General features: G+C 38.9%; 1 protein-coding gene across 2 annotated transcripts in view; it reads right to left on the bottom strand.

Moving 5' to 3' along the window:
* Window positions 1-20,358, bottom strand: part of sart3 (spliceosome associated factor 3, U4/U6 recycling protein) — a 31,123-nt gene that overhangs the window by 10,379 nt on the left and 386 nt on the right. The window contains exons 2-13 of one of the 2 annotated variants that reach the window (XM_048556020.2): window positions 17,361-17,487; window positions 16,956-17,060; window positions 15,446-15,630; window positions 13,476-13,581; window positions 12,172-12,296; window positions 8,438-8,593; window positions 7,276-7,414; window positions 6,156-6,263; window positions 4,412-4,489; window positions 2,840-2,898; window positions 2,201-2,310; window positions 1,542-1,654 (exon numbers count right to left, since the gene is read on the bottom strand). In XM_048556020.2, the coding sequence (XP_048411977.2) occupies window positions 1,542-1,654; window positions 2,201-2,310; window positions 2,840-2,898; window positions 4,412-4,489; window positions 6,156-6,263; window positions 7,276-7,414; window positions 8,438-8,593; window positions 12,172-12,296; window positions 13,476-13,581; window positions 15,446-15,630; window positions 16,956-17,060; window positions 17,361-17,487 (1,411 nt within the window). The remainder of the gene's footprint in view (window positions 1-1,541; window positions 1,655-2,200; window positions 2,311-2,839; window positions 2,899-4,411; window positions 4,490-6,155; window positions 6,264-7,275; window positions 7,415-8,437; window positions 8,594-12,171; window positions 12,297-13,475; window positions 13,582-15,445; window positions 15,631-16,955; window positions 17,061-17,360; window positions 17,488-20,358) is intronic. The other variant, XM_048556022.2, reaches the window with a different exon arrangement.

The raw sequence follows: 20,358 nt of genomic DNA, 5'->3' as shown, positions 1-20,358 counted from the left end.
AGAAAAAGGTTACCAGGATTTGGGGAAAACTCCTTGATTTTCTTGATCATCAATCTTTTCAGAGATATTAAAACAAACCTTTGGAACAAGGTGGACCTGAACCACTGCACTACGCTACACTATCACTGTGCCTCTACAGCCCCTTATCACATATAATATAGTCACTGGATTTTAGCTTAACATGTCATCTGACATTGTACAGCACTCAAGGTTCATCTTGGTTAACCATTTTCAAGATTATTGCAGGTTTTAAACTTTCATTTTTTCTGACTCAAAGTTGGGTGTGTTACTAGTTGAGTCAAGTTGACATTTCATTAACTTTGTATAAGAGGATGATGATTTACAGCATTTAATGTCTTCATTACTTCCTCCTAAGTCCTTCCTCCTCACTATGATTTACAGCTCATCTCTCCTTAAGGCTGGGTACACCTGTTTGGTGTCCCAGTTCTGTGGCATTTCATACTTGTGGGTATTTCACATGTGCAACTCCATATAGCGCAAGAAGGCAGCTTATTTAACACCGTACAACTCTCAAGAAGCTTAGAGTAATGATCTAGAGATAAATTTTTCGAGAGTTTGATAATTGTGCAGTAGAAATTGATCCTGTCCTTAACTAAAACCCTTTCACAAACATAGTTTCCATCCAGCACAGAAATAATTTTTGTTGTAGGCTTAGATAATGGGCAATATAGCGCTTCTACAACAGGCTAGAATCAGCCAATTCATCATATAGCAGGAATTGAATCTAGTATCACAAGGTCTAGATGAGTGAATATAAAAGCACGTACGGCATTTATTTGTCATGTCAAAAGGATAGTTTCTTCACTGAAGATTAGAAACTGCAGCATTTCTTAAGGCAGAATGTGTCAGAAACCTCTCAATTTCTATGGAACTACAAAGCAGAAGAACCCAAAACTTGTCCATACAAGGGCACTTGTTCCATAGTTTGAGAAAGAATTTTACATAAATATAGAATCAGACATGTAAGACTGTAACAGCACTTGACTACCCATAGGCAGTTTCTTGATTCATGTCTACAAATGTGCCCTGACTGTCTTCTCACAAGATAAAGGTGCCACTTAGTTGAAACAGCCAAATGCAGCTACTCAGACCTTGCACATGAAAGTTCAGTATCAGAAATTGGTGACGGGTGCTCTGGCAAAAGGTTTACATCTGCAAGAGGTTCTAGGGAATATATCAACATTCTTAGAGAATCAATGGGAATATGACAGCATTTGCATTAGGTCTCTGGGATTAAGAGGTACCCGGATTCATATAAATATTCCGAGGCCTCTTATCCACTACCTTCAAAACAACTCAGTTCCAGATGTATACTTCACAAATTTCAATCCAAAATAACAAAAATTAACCTCAGCTCACTTTTTCCAACCAGGTAGCCCTTTACTCAGCCAGCAAAGGCGAGGACTGCATTAATAGCGTCGTGTTCGCTCAGTCTTGCTTCATTTTCAGCCACACTATAAGCTCCAAGGACTCTGGTATTTTTTATCAGGCACTAATTCAATCATTTTGTAAAAACTCACCCTCCACCCTTTCAAAGGCAAGCAATACATCACAGACATGCTCAGGATAGTCAGTGGTACATTGCACCGCTCGATGTAAGGCCTTTCTGCAGTGTTGGCTGTCGCCATGAGCTCTGCAACGTGCAAAGAGAATGTAGGTCAAATGCTTTCACATATCCAGATGCATTCACACATATTGACCATCATGACCCCTATAACAAAACCCACAAATCCAGTCTCATCCTCTTTATCAAAACATATTTTTCTATTTTCTGTTTCTATTCCTGGGGCCATCATTATTTTCAATGGTCCTGCTTCTTTCTTATCAGATGTGTTGTTATTAATTTCTAACATGGAGTAAGCTTTTAAAACATAGCTCCTTATTTTTAAAAAAATCATTATTTTGTTAAAACATCCACCCAAGCTCTCTCCATTTTCACTTGTGAATTTTCTTTCCACTGTCCCATCTATGCATTCTGCAAGGAGCGTGATCCGCACACAGTTTGGATGCAACCTATCCCTATTGGACAGCTTATAAGGAACGGCAGCAGGGTAGCAAAAAACATCAACAGTCTGCAGACCACACTACCATATTAGATTTCATCTTCAGACAAGGATAAGTGATAGTTTGAGAAAAATAAAAAGTAAACTGTGGCTCAATGAAAGACTGATGCTCTTACCGTTCCAAATTGTAATATTCCAACCACATGTTGGCATATGTTGCATTTCCTTTGGTCATGATTCTATCCCAGAGTTCTCGGGCTTTCTGCATATTTTTACAGAGCCTTGCCTAGAAAATTATTTATCATTGTAAACACAAAAACAATGTGATTGTAATAATCATAATACTTCCAATAATCGAAACCAGGAAAAAGTATTTCAAACAACACATAATTATCATCTAGAAAATTTTATCTGTAATATCTGTTATTAAGAAAAAAAAAGTCAATTACTAAGAGATTGCTGGGAACTTATTACGGCTGAAAACACAATTTATTGCTACCTCATAAAATTTCACTTTGTTTCAATTGCTTCCAGAAAATGAAATACAACCCAATAAACTCAAGCTTTATCCAAGTTAATCCAGAAATCTTTTCATCACCTACTTGAAGATAAAAATACCATTCCTGAAGGCACTACCTTAATGTACTAGTACAGCATTCCATTTCAAATAGACCATGAACCAAACAGAAGTCATGTTTTGCATTTCATCTTTATTTTTGGAATTAGATGTTCTAGGATGCTTTCACTGGCTTCCTTAATACTTAATGTTTGAAATATGTTCTCAAAAAGCCCCTTTTCTCTGTTGGCACACTTACCTCAATCCGTGCCCAATTCTGTAAAATCGTACACGAGGGGTCCCCACTCTCACCAAATCCTGCAAGAAGGTTAGAAGTCTGTCAATTTCTAATCATCCATTGTTTAAAAACTATTTCACCAGTGAATAAATCAAATAATTCTGAAATCAAGGAAAAATACTGGATAGAATTAGGCATTAAGGCAGCAATATCCTGAGGGAGTGTTTACGTTGCAACCAATGGAAATAGGTTTAGAATATAAACATTGACCCTCAATTATACAAAGGGAGAAAAAAATACATTTAAATAAACAGTGAGGGCACTAACTATTAGAAATTTGAAATGTACTAATAGGCAGATAAGTTATCAATTGGTAAAGAACACCATATACTAAACAAGGTGCATATTCCACAGTACCTCATAGAATGAACCTATAACAATCACTCTGCAAAGGGCCAATAACATCCCTCTGCTTATTAGCTGAACTGCCACAACTGTAATGCCAACTGTCTCCCAAGTCCTATTACATTTAGATTTTCTTTTGTAGTGGAACAGTAGAATAAAAGCCACTAATTGTGACAGGGTTGACAGCTGATGCAGTTTCCACTCAATGACAATTTCTGTAACACAGAAGTAATGTAATATATAGTGACCCTTAGCTAACAATATTGAAATGTTCTTACAGTTATGCAGGTAAAGAGCAAATAAAGAAAAGCCCAGTATTGGTATGTCAAAATAGTTGATATGATAAAAGAATATGTTCTAGGAATATTCAGGAGATCATAACATTAACTGTCCAATTCAGCTTCTGCACCCTAGAGATGTTAAAGAAATAAGTATCTGAGAAAGAACTAGAAGTCTAAAAGAAATACTGTAGGTTAAAAGTACATACTATAGGACTCTGAATGACAGCAGGATGGAATATATGGGACACCAGGTATCATCACAAATCATTTGAGTGGAAATAACTTAGTTAACTGTGTCCATTATAGTTTAAACAATAGAGATAACTATTCTATTTAAATACGAATTTATTCAAAGCATTCATCTAATTTTAGTCCCACAGAACTTCACTAGCATTAAACAATTTATTCTCTGTGCACTGTTGAGGTTCTGCAAAAATAAAAACACAAAAGCACAGCACTGTGTGATTAAAAAGTTAACACAGGCATCTACAGACCCATTAACTCTGCATTTTTAGCCAAAGTAAATTAGTCCATTCTAGAATATAGATGGAGCACAGCAAGTACTGCAATAACTGAATAAGGGCCAGTGTGGGTTGTAAAAAGGAAAACCCCAGCTGACAAATGTGATGAATATCTAAATTGCCTCACTAGAATAATAGAATGAATAATACAAAATTTCAAAATACATCTGAATGCTACAATGGGTTGATTAACATATTAAAGAGAAATGTTCTTGAATGAAGGAATGAACAACTCCCATGTCTGGCTCTCCTTACGTCCCATAAACATACCAAGTGCATCAGGAAATGGCAGAAATCAGACTGCTCATTATTAACTGGCCACAGTAATAAACAACTACAGCATACCAACAGTAATATACATTTGAAACATAAAAGCACAAACATACGTTGCTCTATATCCTGCTTCAAGTAGTCGAGACCACGACTGTAGGCTGATCTGAGCTCCTCCAGCTCTTTACTGGAATCTACACAAATAAATTTTTAAAAATTAACATGAAAGCATGCATGCACAGGGAAAGAGAAAAGATGGGTGGGATGGGTGCGCATCATGTTTAATCTAATAAATCAAAGTTACGATCTTAATCTCAGAGCTGAAGACAATATTGCCTCCATGAATTAACATCCACCCTTTCTGCCTCCTGTTAAAAGGAGAGATCAGATGTCCTGATGCTAGCTCTTACTGACTTATATCTCCCACTCCTTCCTATTGCAATTATTTAACAACAGGTCAATTGCAAATAAAACACTGTCTCTCTCATTTGCGACAAGTAAGCTATTAAAATGTACGAATATGGCTATAAAAAAAACCAACAGTTCAGATCCATGTCTAAATATTAAGTTGACATTCAGAGCACCTTAATTTTACTCCCTAAAGCCTGAAGTAGTTCAAACATTGCTTCACTTTCAAATCTACAGTCAACATCCCTTATTCAAAAATGCTTTGTCCATTTGTTTTTCAAATACTTTCCCTTAAAGGTCTTTAAACGTATTGTTGCCACCCAATTCACACCCACATTTTCAACTCCCTGGTCAATTCCCTTCCAATCAGTTTATATGCAGTACTGAGATTGCACTTGAAGTCAGAATGATCTCTACTGCCATGAGACCTATGGTTTGTGCCCACTTGGCGTGCTCAATGTTTTCAAAATATTCAACTCGATGTCTCACCATCTTCCTTCACCACCTTCGCTCTATGCTCCAACTACACAGGACTGAACTTATTTCCCTCCACTGCCACCTGTCTCAATACAATCAATGAAGCTTTTCCCACCAGCCACACCTCGCCTCACTCCCAGCACAATACCCCTCAAAAAAAACCTCTCTCACATCCAGAATCCTGCAAGATTCCACCTTGGCCCCTGCTTTCACACCTGCCTCTGGCAAAACTAGCCACAATCCTGATTTGCATGACCAGAAAGTAATGACACCCTGTTACTCGACTATACAACTTCATTCAGTCCAGAACTGCCCTCCTGCTGCTCAGCTGCTGTTGAACAGGTTAAGACTCAGCAATGTGTCCCCAACCAAACAACAGGTAAAAAGGTTTTTGCCCTCACCTAAAATTGTTTCTTTAGCACCAACTTTATGGATATTTCCCAAGCCTGAACCAGGCTATACACAACTACAGCGTCCCATCCATCCCATTAGTGACTCTCAAAACTGTTATCCTATCAATTACTATGACAAATTACATTTAATCTTGCATCAAAAACTCTACTCTTACCTCTCCTACTGATTCAATAAAAGACTGTCATACTGAAGCTCTCTATTCACCTCAACCACTATATATTTTGTCACATCACCAAATTCCATCTTAACTTACTCTAACTCCACAATATAGTATCTTAGTTACCATTGTAATTCAATTTTCCAAAAAGATCATCGACATGAGAACCAGTCTTGTATGTCCAGTAGTTTCACTGGCATAATTGGGTGCTGAATACTTTCTAAATAAACAAAATTTATTCTTCATAAGCTTTAGCATTCCTACAGGATGATCCACCATGGTAGTCAGAAACTACCATTCTCAACATTACTTTATTGCCATTACCACACTTAGTGTCCCACAATTTCATAGCATTGTCAGTGAGGTAGGGTTGAAGAAGAAGACAAGTTACTTTTATGCTGTACCTTGGCTGAAATTGACTCTCCGTCTCAGGTAGTCGAGATATGCCTGCCAAAGCTCCACGTAGTCTGTAGCCTGGATAAACCCAGCGTTCAATGCTTTTTCAAAGGTTTCTACCAATTACAATACAAACATAGTCAATTCCATACATGTTATTTCCTACAGGTAATATCCAAGAGTAACTGTATAATGTAAAAGAATGTCATAACTTAATCACCTATAACTTTATAAAAATCAATCTCACATTGACATGGTGCATGAATCAACTTCCATAGCTATACTGACTACAATTTCTCCTGATGTCTTGTAAGGATTCTATTCCATTTTCCCAATTTGTTTGTATTGTTTGTTATGACAATGTGATGTTTCAAATCAGATATACTTTTCAACACCTTCAACCATGGATGTCTCTTTCTCACGATAAATAGCTACGTTACCACATGCGCCCTATTTCCTGCACTTGTGCTGTCATTCTTCCACTCCCTCCAGAACCATGATAAATTTCCCCTTGTTCTGACCTACTATCCCACCAGCCTCCAAAATGCAACAGATTGTCCTCCATCATTTCTGCACAACTCCAGAGGAATGCCATAAACAAATGAACCATCCACCTCCAGCCTTCCGCATTCTGAAGGGAATGTTTTCTGCATTACATGGAGGTCCATTCTTCAATCACCCTCAATACTTCCTCCCCTTCCCTTGGTACCTCATCTTGGCATACTTTGATCCCCAACCTTCTCACCAACTAGGGCCCCAAACAGTCCTATTAGGTGAATCAGAAATTTACTGTTCTTTTTCAATTTAAGATACTTACAAGTACTGCCAATGATACAGTCTTCCCCACAAAGGCAGATGGAACATTGTCATTCAGTCCACAAGGACGACCACAAGCTTGGGTCATATCATTCTAATTCTCTGACCTTGCTACTTTCACTGCTCCAAGGTAACTCAACACAACCATAAGGACTTGACTATTTACAATCTTCTGGATTGATTTTGACTGAGTGGAAAAGAGAATGAAGGTAGGCTAAAAAGTAAATCAGAAGGAATTCTGCTCTCTCTGCCTAAACATGAAACTAAATAAAGCTTTCCTAATACAACAGACAGTTCTTGGAACAAGGTTACCTGTTATAACTTTGTGTTCAGCGTTGTGGCGCTCCAGTGCTAGAAGATATCGTTTCCACAACCCAACTATCCAAGGACAATTTCGAACAGCACGTTCATGTGCAGACAAGACTAGATCTTTAATCTTCAGCTGTCTGTCCTGGAATGGCAAACATTCATTTATATATCGTGCGGAATCAAATCAATCGTCAAGCTTGAGTCAAGATACAGGGAGAAAAGACATCATAAAGTTGGATAAAGAGAAGGCAATCCATCCCAATAACTCTTCTCCAACAAAACCCTTCGTACACTGCTCCTCAGTCATGGGAATTCTGTAACTTGCCAATTGATGGTGGATCAATAAGGTAAAGGTCCTGTCTTATTTGGAAGATGTGTAATCAAGAGGGAGGCTTTTCTGTAGTCCAACAATGAAGCAGTGGTCTGAAATGCCTCAGGATTTATTGAAGATAACAGGTACCAACAGCGGGTCACCAATTTATGTACGAGAACTTATATTTATGAGCACGCTCCCACACATCGTTTTAACTTTTAAAAATCTAATATTCAAACATTTCCCTTATGAGCAGCTGCTTTCCACTGTCCTGCATTGTGCTCTGATTTTGTGAAAGGATTGCATAAGGGAACCCATTCACAACCAAGGGACTGACTGTATAAGATTTCTGGGCAGACCATGGAGCCTTTTAGCTTAAATTTTCTTTGGCATTGACATTTGTCAATATGGAACTGTAACACATTGGTGTACTTAATTCCATCAGATTAATTCAGTGCAAGAGCATTAAATTAAATTTGTAAGGTTGCAAGACATTTAGAGGTGTGGAAGGCTATTTACCACTCTTAATCCATCCATTCAGAACTATCAGAAAATCCAAAGTGACAACGTCCAATTAGTCCCAAAAATGATTTCAGGATTGATGTCTCCAATCTAATTCCTGAACTGACCACCTTTGTATTAAAATCAATTTCCTCAGGGTTCTTTTAAACCAAAGCTACACCTACCCGTTAAGCAGATATAAAATATCCTACAATATTAGTTTAAGAAGAGCAGCGGAGTTTGTCTTGATTCCTGGCTAACAATGATCTCAATCAACATCTGCTCTCACAAACAGCAGAAATAATACTCCAATGGTCAATCAAAGGTCACTTTTTTAGGGAAGTTTCTTACCAGATACAGAGTGAAACGTGCCCATAGGTCAGGCACTAAACAGTTCTCAGACAGTGCCCGTTCAAAGATAACCTGAATTCGCGCTGGGTCACCTTCCTTCATCTCAAAGTCAATGTAAGCTTGATATTCTGCTAGTTTGGGAGGATCCGCTACCAACTGTAATTGAACAAACAAAAAAATCATTTAGCAAACAGAATACTCCATAATAATTACTTCAAAAGGCAAAAAGAAATTTTGTTTTAAAAGAACAAATACTTCAGTGCTCATTATAGAAACTGTTTCTCATTCTACAGATGCTGCTTGAGTTGCAAAATATTTCCAGCATTCTCCATTTCTTATTCAGACTTCCAGCATCTCTAGCCTTCTGTTTGTACATTAGTACCCAATTCTGCAAATTTGGAAACCGTAACACAATGGTAAACCTAATGGGCAATTCAATACAAGGATGAGATCATCTGCTTATGATGCAACTGTACAAGAATGCCCTGCAGGATAAACAGACTAAATGTATGCTCCACAAAAAGAACATCTATATACCAAGGTCAATGTTATATAACTCTCAGAATAAAGTACATCTTTTCATGGCATCTTCCAAACCCATAACCTCCACAACCTAGAATGATAAGGGTAGCAGACATATGGGAACACTACCACCTGTCAGTATTCTTCCAGGCCACACACCATCTTGCTTTAAAGCCATATTGCAATTTCCACTCTGTCACAGGCTGAAAATCCTAAAACTTCCTTCCAAACAGCACAGCATTTACATACACACAAGGGCAAACAGACAAACTCACAAACCCTTTCTCAAGGGCAATTAGGGATGGTTGGGCTGGTGACGGCCATTTTCCATGAACAAACAAAACAAAAACACCACAATAAGCAACGAAACTTCTCAGTTAGTCAGCCCTGATTTTTAAATCTTTAACAGAAACAGAAATATAAAGGAACATGAGAACAGCATCTCATATTTCACTTGGGAACACTGCAGCCCAATGGTATTAATGCCTCATGCCACCTCCTTGACCTATCCGTCCTCCCTGGACTGACCTATCCCCTCCCTAACTCCCCACTTACACTGACCTTTACTGGCTCCATCCCTGCCTCTTTGATCTGTACGTCTCCTCTCCACCTATCTTCTCCTTTATCCATCTTCTATCCACCCCTCCTCCCTATTTATTTCAGAATCCCCTTTCCCTCCTCCATTTCTGAAGAAGGGTCTAGACCCAAAACTTCAGCTTTCCTGCTCCGGCTCTATTACAGGAAAGTAGGTTGACATCAAAGAGGTGCATAAAGGTAGAGGGCAGCACAGTCATTCAGATTGGGCGGCACAGTGGTTAGCATACTGCTGCCTCACAGCACCTGGGATTCATTCAATTCCAGCCTTGGATAACTTTGTTGAATTTACACTTTCTCCCAGTGTCTGTGTGGGTTTCCTTCAGGTGCTCTAGTTTCCTCCCACAGTCCAAAGATGTGCAAGTTTGGTGGACTGGCCATGCTAAATTGCCTGTAGTGTCCATGGATGTGCAGTATAGGTGAGTTACATGGCTTATTCTCAATCCCAACATCCAGGGAGCATTTCCGGTTCAGTACCAGCTCAGACAGGTCACTTTCCAGAGTTTTATGCTTGTGAAGAAAAGACAAACAGCTCATGCCTTTACAAACATTACTGTATTGACCAACCAGACAAAATACATAGGATAAGGCAGCAAATGCATCCAGAAAACGCCTAATACGCCCGCAAAAGGTCAAACACAGGGGTGCCCAATTGAACAAAGGCTGCCCCAATACATGGCAGGCAGAAAATCTGTGAGGAGTTGCTCCTCTAATCATTGATTTAGTCTCTCCGCTGTCTGACTACCCAATAATCAAGAAGTTAATTCAGTAAGTGTAATCAAAAGCCTGGGGATCATGTCAGCTACTTCTCACAGGCTATTCGTGACCAGCATAGGTCAAATAAGACACTAAAGATTACTCAAATTAAATAAAATTCTAAACAGATTGTAATCATTTTGGCAGCCAGATCAAGGTAATCACATGGTCCTGGAGTCAAACAAACAATGTTTACCTTTCTCTTTAATCCTCCAACTTCTTTTCTTTTACCCTATTTACCACCTCATTTGCTGAATTGCACAATTTTATTCAAAACATGCAGAACAGAGAAAAACATCAAGGTATCCACACAGATTGAAACATCAAATACTATCAGTGAATTTTAAAGTTAATTTTCTTGTTGCCATGGACGCACTGGAGGTCATCTTTCAAGACTGTACAGATTCTGAAACAATTCCAACTGATAAGGGTGTAGCTAATGCAATCCCTCTGTTTTAGAAAAGGAGGTAGAGGGGTAAATGGAATTATAGACTAATTAGCCTGACAACTGTAGTGGCGAAATTGCTAGAGTCCATTATAAAAAAATTTAAAGCAGATTACTTGAAAAACAATGACAAGATTTGAAACAGTCAGCATGAATTTATGAAAGTGAAATCAAGCTTGACAAAATGTACTGAAATTTTTCAATGAAATAACTAGAAGAGTTAATAAGGGGGAGCCGGTGGATGTGGTTTACTTGAACTTCCAGAAGGCTTTTGATCAGGTCCTACCTAAGAGATTAGCCTGAAAACTTAAAGCACACAGGATTAAGGGTAGTGTACAGACATGGATATAGAACAGGTTCGCAGACAGGAAACGTAAAGTAGGAATAACGCTTTTTTTTGAGTGGCAGTCTGAGACCAATACAGTAATACAGGGATCAGAACTTGGACCTCAGCTACTGACAATGTTGAGGGAATTAAACGTAACATCTCCAGATTTGCAATGATATAAAGCTGGGAGGGAGGGTGAACTGTGAGGAGGATGCAGACATGCTACAGTGTCATTTGGACAAGTTGAGGGACTAAGTAAATGCATGGCAGTTGAAGTATAATGTGGATAAATGTGAGGTTATCCACTTTGGTAGCAAAAACAGGAAGGGAGGTTATTATCCGAATGGAGAGAGATTGGGAAAGGTGGAAAAACAATGAGGCATGGGTATCCATGTACACCAGTCACTGAAAGTAAGCGTACAAGTGCAGCAGGTTGTAAAAAAGGCTGATTGTATGTTGACCTACACAGCAAGAAGGTTCAAATATATCAGGATTTGGGACACACAGTACAGTGTACAATTTTGGTCTCCTTAACTGAGGAAGCACTTTCTGGCTATGGAGACAGCGCAAGCAAGGTTTTCCAGACTGACTCCTGGGATAGCAGAACTTGCATATAAAGAAAGACTGGATCTGTTAGAACTATTTTCACTGGTGTTTAGAAGAATGAGGGTGATCTCATACAACTGTATGTTCCCAATCACCATAAAGTCCAGAACCAGGGGACGCAGTTAAAGGTTTTGGGGTAGGCCATATAGCACTGTGACCAGGAGAAATTTCTTCACCCAGATAATGATGATCCTGTAGAAACTCTTTGCCACATAAAGCATTTCAGGCCAAAACCTGAATGTTTTCAAGGGGGAAGTAGATTGATTCCTTTAGCCTAGGAAATATAGAGGGTATGGGGAGAAAGCAGGAACAGGGTATTGACTGGATAATCAGCCATGATCATACTGAATTACAAAGCAGGCTTAAAGAGCCGAATGGCTTACTCCTGCTCCGGTTTTCCACGTTCATTCATTTTGAACTGGTCCCGAACAAAGAATAAACCTCCAGAACACAAATGCTAAAATAACAAAGATCAAACTGTACCAGACTTTCTTCAAAGGGCTTGCGTTTTTCCATCTGCTGCAGGGCCTTCTTGTACAGTTGTGTCACAGATTCACTGGGCAGCTCATCAGCCCATTCCTCGTATTCAGCATATGTAGTCTCCATATCTATAAGGGGCACAAACAGAAAGCAACAAGTGATATTTCACTCGTCTCCATCAAAATTACGGTGAAGGATAGTCTTCAAATAACTCCACAACATCAGGATGCATGCATTTAGACTAAGTTGTGCATATCGTTTGCTCATATACTGGCACTTTCTCAAGAAGGAAAGCTCAATCTGGAAGCTTCCTGCTGTACCAATTTATAAAGATCGCTGGGTGCAGTAACATGAGCCAGAACAGACAGCCCTGATCATTTCTTTTGTTCTTGCTTCCAAAATACAGAGCTCTTAATCTTGCAACTTCACCAAGAACTACTTAAACCCAGACAGGTATGGCCATAAGGAGCAAAAATTTGACAAACATGATGTAAAGCTCAAAACATAAAGATTTATGCCAATGAAATTGTTTCAACAATCTCACAGGCCTCAAACATGCCATAAGATCCTCTCCAATCCAGTTGCACTATTTCATTTTAGTCCACTGGCCCAAAGCGAGGGAATTATTGAAGAAACGGTTCCAGCCTCTGACATCATACTGCTTCTCCTTAACACGTATGTTTAGTATGAAACCTCATGAACAACGTACTAGTAGGCAGCCCAACAAATAATTAGAGGGAAGAGGGAAAAATAGCAACAAGTAAACATTTTTAAGTTGGCAATAAGTTTAGGAGCCAGTTCTACAGTACTTGACTGTATATAGAACACAGTGGAGCCATATCATTGGGTAGGTATTGTAAATATTGCAAAATAACATTGAGAAAAATCGAGTCAGTGACAAGTGGAGGGCCCAGAGGCTCCAGAATTAAGTACGGGATAGGCTGACATTACTGGCAGATTTATAAGGCTAATGTTGGAGGACAAAACTATTCCTAGGCAATACAATCTGTGCCGTTGGTGAAAGATGTGAATCATGCAGATACAATCAAAATTTATTCACTTTTGTGTTAATGATTAATCAATCTAAAGATAAACGTGTGGCATACATATACAATTTTCAACAGTCTGTTGAAAGCACTGGGCATGGTGGCAGAATTCCCTTGCCTCACTGAGTAATTTACGTTGATTCTTCAAATATAAAAGATTTATAAGTGCCTCGCAAACACTTACTCAAAACAAATCCAACATAACTTTACAATTCCCATAGGAAGTATGGTTAGCCATAAGTAAATTCAAAAGCACTTTACCAAGCAAAGGGACACCCAACTGCCTCTTGAAAAGTGTGTGTATTCGCTCAAGTTGTGCATTAACCATCTCCTGCTGTTCTGGAGTCAAAATGCTACCAGGTGAGGCCTGAGGAAGGAAAGACTTTCATTTAATTAATCTGTCAGTTCCTGGATTGAATTGGATGAACTGGCTTGAACATTCCAGTTCACCCAAACATCTTAAACACTTTGCTTGCAAGCAAACAATTTAAACATTCACAATAACCAGGAGAAAATTTCAAAAGTTGACTGACACATCAAATTTGGAGCAGTCTACTTGCCACTCACAGTATCTACATAGTTCAGGAATTGCAGTTCCTCACTCAAATACTTTTGACATATTTTTTGAAAATTAAGAAGAAATGTTCAGTGTTTTCTAGTAAACAAGGTGCAGAACATGAAATAGATGTTTACAAAATTATGAGAAGCAGCAGTTCACAAAATTATGAGAGGCATGGATCGTCAGTCTTTTTCCCAGGATAGAAATGTCTATTCCGAGGGGGCATAGGTTTAAGTCAAAAGGGAGTGAATTTAAAGGAGGTGTGAGAGGCACGTTTATTTTTTTTTAAACACAGAATGCGTTGCCAGAGGTGGTAGTAGAAGCAGATACAATAGCAACATTTAAGCAGCATCTTGACAGATACATGAATAGACACAGAATAGACAGAGATGGACTACGTGGAGGAACAAGGTTTATGTTTAAGACAAGGCAATGTGAGTCATCGCAGGTTTGGTGGGCCAAAGGGCCTGTACCAAAGTGGGTATTACTGTTCTTTATTTAGAACTATAAACATATGCCAAATTCAGTGAGAATTAGCAACCTTAAGCTCTAATATTGTTACTCATTCTTAGTTCACAATTTCAAATCATTTGAGAGGAAATGGAGGCATCATTGTAATGTTAATTGACTATCAATCCAGAGATTCAGACTAATGCTCCAGAGATATGGGTTCAATTCCCATCAGAACAGCTGATGGGACTTAACTCAATTAATAAATCAGAAGTATAAGATTCTGTCACCAATACTCAGACTAGGGTATCATTAAAACCTTCACTGATTGTTGTAATAACTTTCTGATTCTGTAAGGTTCTTTGTGGAAGGAAATCTGTTCTTTCCTAATTTGGCTTATATTTGACTCTAGATCCACGACAATGTGATTGACTTATAGCTGCCTTCTGAAACGGTGCAATAAGGCACTCAGTTCAAGGGCGACTAAAGACAGGCAGTAAACGCTGACACCTACATCCCATGAAGCAATACAAGAGAAAACCACTGTAACATGGACAAAGTATCTGTACAAGCATCCAAATAAAAAAATTTCATGCCATTCTCTCCACGTAAGTAGATATCACAAACAGACTGGTAAGTTCAGCCGAAAGTTCACCAATGGCAAAAACAAGGTACAGTGCTGCCGTGAGCTTGTGAAGACTGTTTCATCTTTGAGACCCAAATGAAAATCCAGTACAGGTACTGGGGTACAGGACTCCTTTCTATTAGCTAAAAATTAGATTGAATCATCTCAATCTCGTTTCTAATTAGAAAGTATCGGCAAAATAATAATCAAGAATGTGTCAATAAAATCTCACTTTCAGACTGAGAATAACAACTGTCTCAAACAAATTTGTTGCACTGCCACAATTTGATTTATAGTCAAACTGTATAGTTCAAATCAGATTTGGAAATACAAATTGGAAATCATTCCATTCCCTGGTACTGAATTCCCATGGCCAAAACCAACATATTCTCACCGTGTACATTAGGTGGAGAAACCCAAATTTAAGTAGGGTTCAATGAATGAATAAATAGCAAGAAAGAAATGTATATAATCTCAAATATTCTACCGTACCAGCCAATTATTTCTCGTCGGTTTGCATTTTGCTTCATGCACCAAATTGTTGACAAACTTATCATTCATTCACATTAAATTAAACTGGATTTCAGATTCTCTTACCTGTAAGGTTCCTAAAATAGCATTTTCAAATTCTCTAAAGGCTTCCCAGATTGCTACTCCTTTTGTCATATGTAATCCAGCAGCAGTTAAAGCTCGATCAAATATTGCACGAGCTCGCTCAATACCACCCTGCTGACCAATCCCACCGATGGAGTACTGAGCATATTCCAGCCATATCTCAGGACCTGTAATGAAAATTATTTATTAACATTAGTGTGCATCAAAACAGAATTAAAATAATTCATGATTTTTAAAACCAACTCTTCATGTCAGCATCCGATAATAACTTGAGGACTTCTGCATTAATGTGTTGCAAACTCAGCAAACCTAGTGAGTGAATGCGTGCACACGAGAGAGAGAAAGTCGCCGTCAGCATCAGACATCACTTAACTTCACAACAGTAGTAAAACACATTCCCAATGGATGTGGACATAGCAAGGCCTGCAGATGCTAAAGTCAGAGCTAACACAGTGTAAAGCTGAAGGTACACAGCAGAAAATTTTCTGAAGAAAGGTCCTGACCCAATACGTCAACTTTCCTGCTCCTCCGAAGGTGTCTGGCCTGCTGTGTTCCTCCAACTTCACACCGTGGAACTCTTATTCTTGACAGACTTGACTCTGCTGTGGAACAATCTGTATGTCATATTCTATTAGACTCAAAAATTATGTTGTGGGTTAACAGACCATAAATGCTTGTTCACTTACTTCTACTTTTAGAAGAAATGTTAACCCAATTATTCTAAAAAAATTAACACCCTACTAAAATACACCAGAGGGTAACCATTAGCAAACTTAAACACTTTTATCCCATGATATTATTTTCAAGGTCTACGTGGTCATTCATTTTTAAGTCCTGGTGGTTTCCTAACGGAGTTAACAAAGTCCACTGCATTGTGGAGCTGATCGAAATTCTGCTTTCTATCCAGCAGAGAGTGTTTTCTTATCATATAAAATCTTTAGGAATCAATTCACAAAGCTATCTTTGCAGCTTCAACAGCTGAGTGCCAACTACCTGGATACCACCAGTATTTGAAGCTCCTGAAATTGGGCCAGCTTAAACACCTGAACGAACAACAGGGAACATGACCATCACTGTTTTCAATTGTTTCAAATATGGGGAGCTTCATCATGCTGTGGTGCTAGATCATCACTTACAGTTAAGTTAATTACTCAATTTTTGTCTGCTTGGGTTTTTAAATTGCCTAGTCATCAGCGTTGATTTAAAGCTGAGGGTATTTGCAAATGAGAAGAACTAACTTTCAAGATTTCATTATTTGAAATTACATATACTTTTAGTCTTTTGATACATTCACAAATTAATAAACAAAGTCTCTTTCCTCCTTCCCACTTCAATTCACTGGGGGAGCTAGAAAGATTAACACTTTGCCCAGCCAACAGCTACGTTCTACCTGAAGCAGAACAGTGGGGGATATGTTTGTATTCATCAAAGAAAGCTGTGATTACTCAATGTTAAGAGTCAGGCAAACACTAAAGTGTAAAAAAGAGCTTACAAATATAATCTTTGATGGCCTTCTCAAACAGTTCATACACTTTCTCCCTGTCAGTTGATCCCTCTGCCATTAGAATCTCATCCTTTAGCCAGTCCAGCCAAAGCTCTGAAAAACAGAATTGGATTGGTTTCCTCAATATAACTGAGAACAGAACCTTCACAAACAGAACTAGTCAGGATTACGAGAGCTGTGGCTTTAAGGTTGCCATGTCAATAACAGAATGTTCACATGATCAGTTTCGAAGAAACAGGAGAAATTTTTAAAAAAACAGCCAAAATCTTGTGGAAAGTGGATTAATTCAAACTTTTATCAGGATGCTGGTCATAAACATATTACAAAGTCTGATCTGCATTACATTATCAGGTTTCAGCTGGTGTTGCAATTGTCTAACAAGGATAGTCTTACCTTCTGTAAGAGGGAACAGTTCACTCATCTTCTGTCGAGCAGCTCGTAACTTCTCCAGCTCCCCCTCCTGACGCAGCAATTTTATTAGATCGACATGACAGTTGTAATCATAGGCACTTATGGAAAGCTAAAATAAATGGCACAGATTACTGCTGTCCTCATGCCAGTGATTAATATTAGAATACATCTGTCATTTTATTAAACTTTCTAATAGCCAATTGGTTATCAATAAGTCTGCTTCTCAATTTTTAAACTTGTCATTCACATCAGACAAAAATGGGCGTCTATTTAGTCTATGGCAAACCTTGACAACTGTGTTAATGCCACAAAATAAAAACATCAAGCTTCCTGGCCAATGACATAACAAGCATAAAGCCATATGAAACTCAGAAGTAAAATGTTTTAAACAGATAAACAGAGGGTTTAAAAATACCCTTTCATCATCACTTAGTGTGAAATGATACACTATTTTACATTGTTGCATAGAGGACTGCTCTACCATGAAAACCACAATATTCTTCTGTAAAAGTGCAGCCTTATTGCTTTGAGGGCAGCAAGTCTCTGTAAACATGGGAACAAATCGGAGGTAAGATTGACTCTTCAGTGTCTTTTTTCTTCCTACTGAATAATTTTATTTATAATAAATCAGATTTCAGTATTTCACTGAGCATGAAGTACTTCAGTCCACAGAATTGTGGTAATTTCCATAATTGAACATAGTCGCCCAAGTGGAATAAAGTACTTCCACTGCCATAAACGGTATACAATATAAAGAATCGCATTACTGTTCTCCAGAATCTCACTCAGTTTACATATGGAAACTGCTGAGAAAGTTGTTTACATGGAGATATAGCTGGGACACAATACAGCTTCCAGAGCTAAACCGTTCTTAGACGTCCGTGATATCCAACAATTTTCAAATAAATGACCTCACTTGAGATGTTGACGGTGAATCCTGACAGTTTATCTTACACTTTCACTATGTTTGAGTATGATGATCTCATTGCACTGGTGAGAGTTATAAACAGCTTACGTCTGTAATTTGCTAGCAAGAGAACTGACTTAAATATCACACTCATTAAACTGGCCCATCACAACTGGCACTTAAATTTTTCACAATAGCATTGGAAAGGATAAGCAGCAGATTCTTGAGGAACCACAGTGTCCCAAATTTCTGAGATGTGACTTTAGTCTAGATCAAGACTAATTAAAGTTTAGTAATGATCATAGAGTCTTGAGAAATTTAGAAAAAATAGGAGTAGAATTAGGCCAAGATAACAAAATGTGTAGCTGGATGAACACAGCAGGCCCAAGCAGCATCTCAGGAGCACAAAAGCTGACGTTTCGGGCCTAGACCCTTCATCAGAGAGGCTCTCTGTGAAGGGTCTAGGCCCGAAACGTCAGCTTTTGTGCTCCTGAGATGCTGCTTGGCCTGCTGTGTTCATGCAGTTTACACACTTTGTTATCTTGGATTCTCCAGCATCAGCAGTTCCCTTTTACCTCTGAGTATAATTAGGCCATTCAGTCCTTCAAGTCTGATCTGCTTTTCAATATAATAAGAACATATAAGACATAGGAGCAGAAATTAGGCCATTCGGCCCATCGAGTCTGCTCTACCATTCAATCACGGCTGATAATTTCCTCAGCTCCACTCACCTGCTTTCTCCCCGAACCCTTGATCCCCTTGATAATTAAGAACCTATCTATCTCCGTCTTAAATGGACTCAATTACCTAGCAATCATCAATAATGATCATCCTACTCAGTAGTCTGTTCCCACCTTCTCTCCAAACCCTATGATTCTTTAGCCCCAAGAGCTATATCTAACTCCATTTTGAAAACATTCAATGTCTTATCTCTAACAGCTTTCTGTAACAGATAATTCCACAAGCTCACCAGTCTGCATGAGACATTTCTTATCTCAGTCCCTAATGGCATTCTCATATTCCTAAATCGTGACCTCTAGTTTGGATTCCTTTTATCAGAACTATCCTTCCTGCATAAAGCCTGTCTAGTCCTGTCATAATTTTATAGGTTTCTACAAGATTCCAACCTCATACTTGTAAACTCCAATGAAGATTGTCCTAACAAAGCCTTCGTATATCAGTCTTGCTGTCCCGGTGTCAGCCTCGTAAACCTTTGTTGCACTATCTCCAAAGCTGGAACACTATTCCTCAGGTAACAAGATAAAAACTGAACACAATACTCTAGCTTCGCTCTCAGCAAGGCCCAGTACAATTTCAACAAGACATCTTTGTTCCTGCAGTAGGATCCTCTCACTAAGGCGGCCACCTGCTTTCTTCACTGCTACATGTGTATGCTCACTTTCACTGACTTGTGTACAAGGTCACCCATGTCTCTTGGACCTACTCCTTTTCCAGTTACCATTTAGATAATAATCTGCCTTCCTGTTTTTGCTACCAAAGTGGATAATTGCATATATATCCATTATACTCCATAGCTGGATCCAAGCACTAATCCCTGTGGTAACTTACTAGTCACTGGCTGCCAGTGAGATTTATTGTGAGTCAAGGCATATGCTTCAAGTCATTTGGATTTTATTGGTCATGACTTTATCATACATACATAGCTAGAAATTGGGCCATTCATTCAACTCAGCGTGAACCTGAGTACTATGCCCCAGAAAATTATATTTTCTCTCCGTAGATGACCTCAGGCATTTTGCCTTTCTCTTGGCTCTTCGAAGGATTAGTCCTGACTACGTGGTTTTCAAGTGATTTTTCAGATGTTTGTTTTACTTCGGCAATGACGGAAATGTTTTGGTTTACTTATTTCACAACAGTGAACAGGCCAGGCGGACAGGAGTCAGCAGGAGGTCGGAGGAATGGGAGAGGGAACTTCGGGGTGAGTGGGGAGGGGTCGAGAGTGCGTGGTAGAGGTGGGATGAGGGCGAAAGGGCTGGGAGAGTAAGTGGGACTGGGACGGGGCTGGGGGAAGGGGGAGCTCGTGCTGAAGTTTTAAATCCCGCGGGCTCACTC

This window comes from Stegostoma tigrinum, chromosome 26 (assembly GCF_030684315.1).
Source record: "Stegostoma tigrinum isolate sSteTig4 chromosome 26, sSteTig4.hap1, whole genome shotgun sequence".
Lineage (NCBI taxonomy): Eukaryota > Metazoa > Chordata > Chondrichthyes > Orectolobiformes > Stegostomatidae > Stegostoma > Stegostoma tigrinum.
Note: the sequence above shows the minus strand (reverse complement) of the source record. Positions and strands in the feature narration are given on the sequence as shown.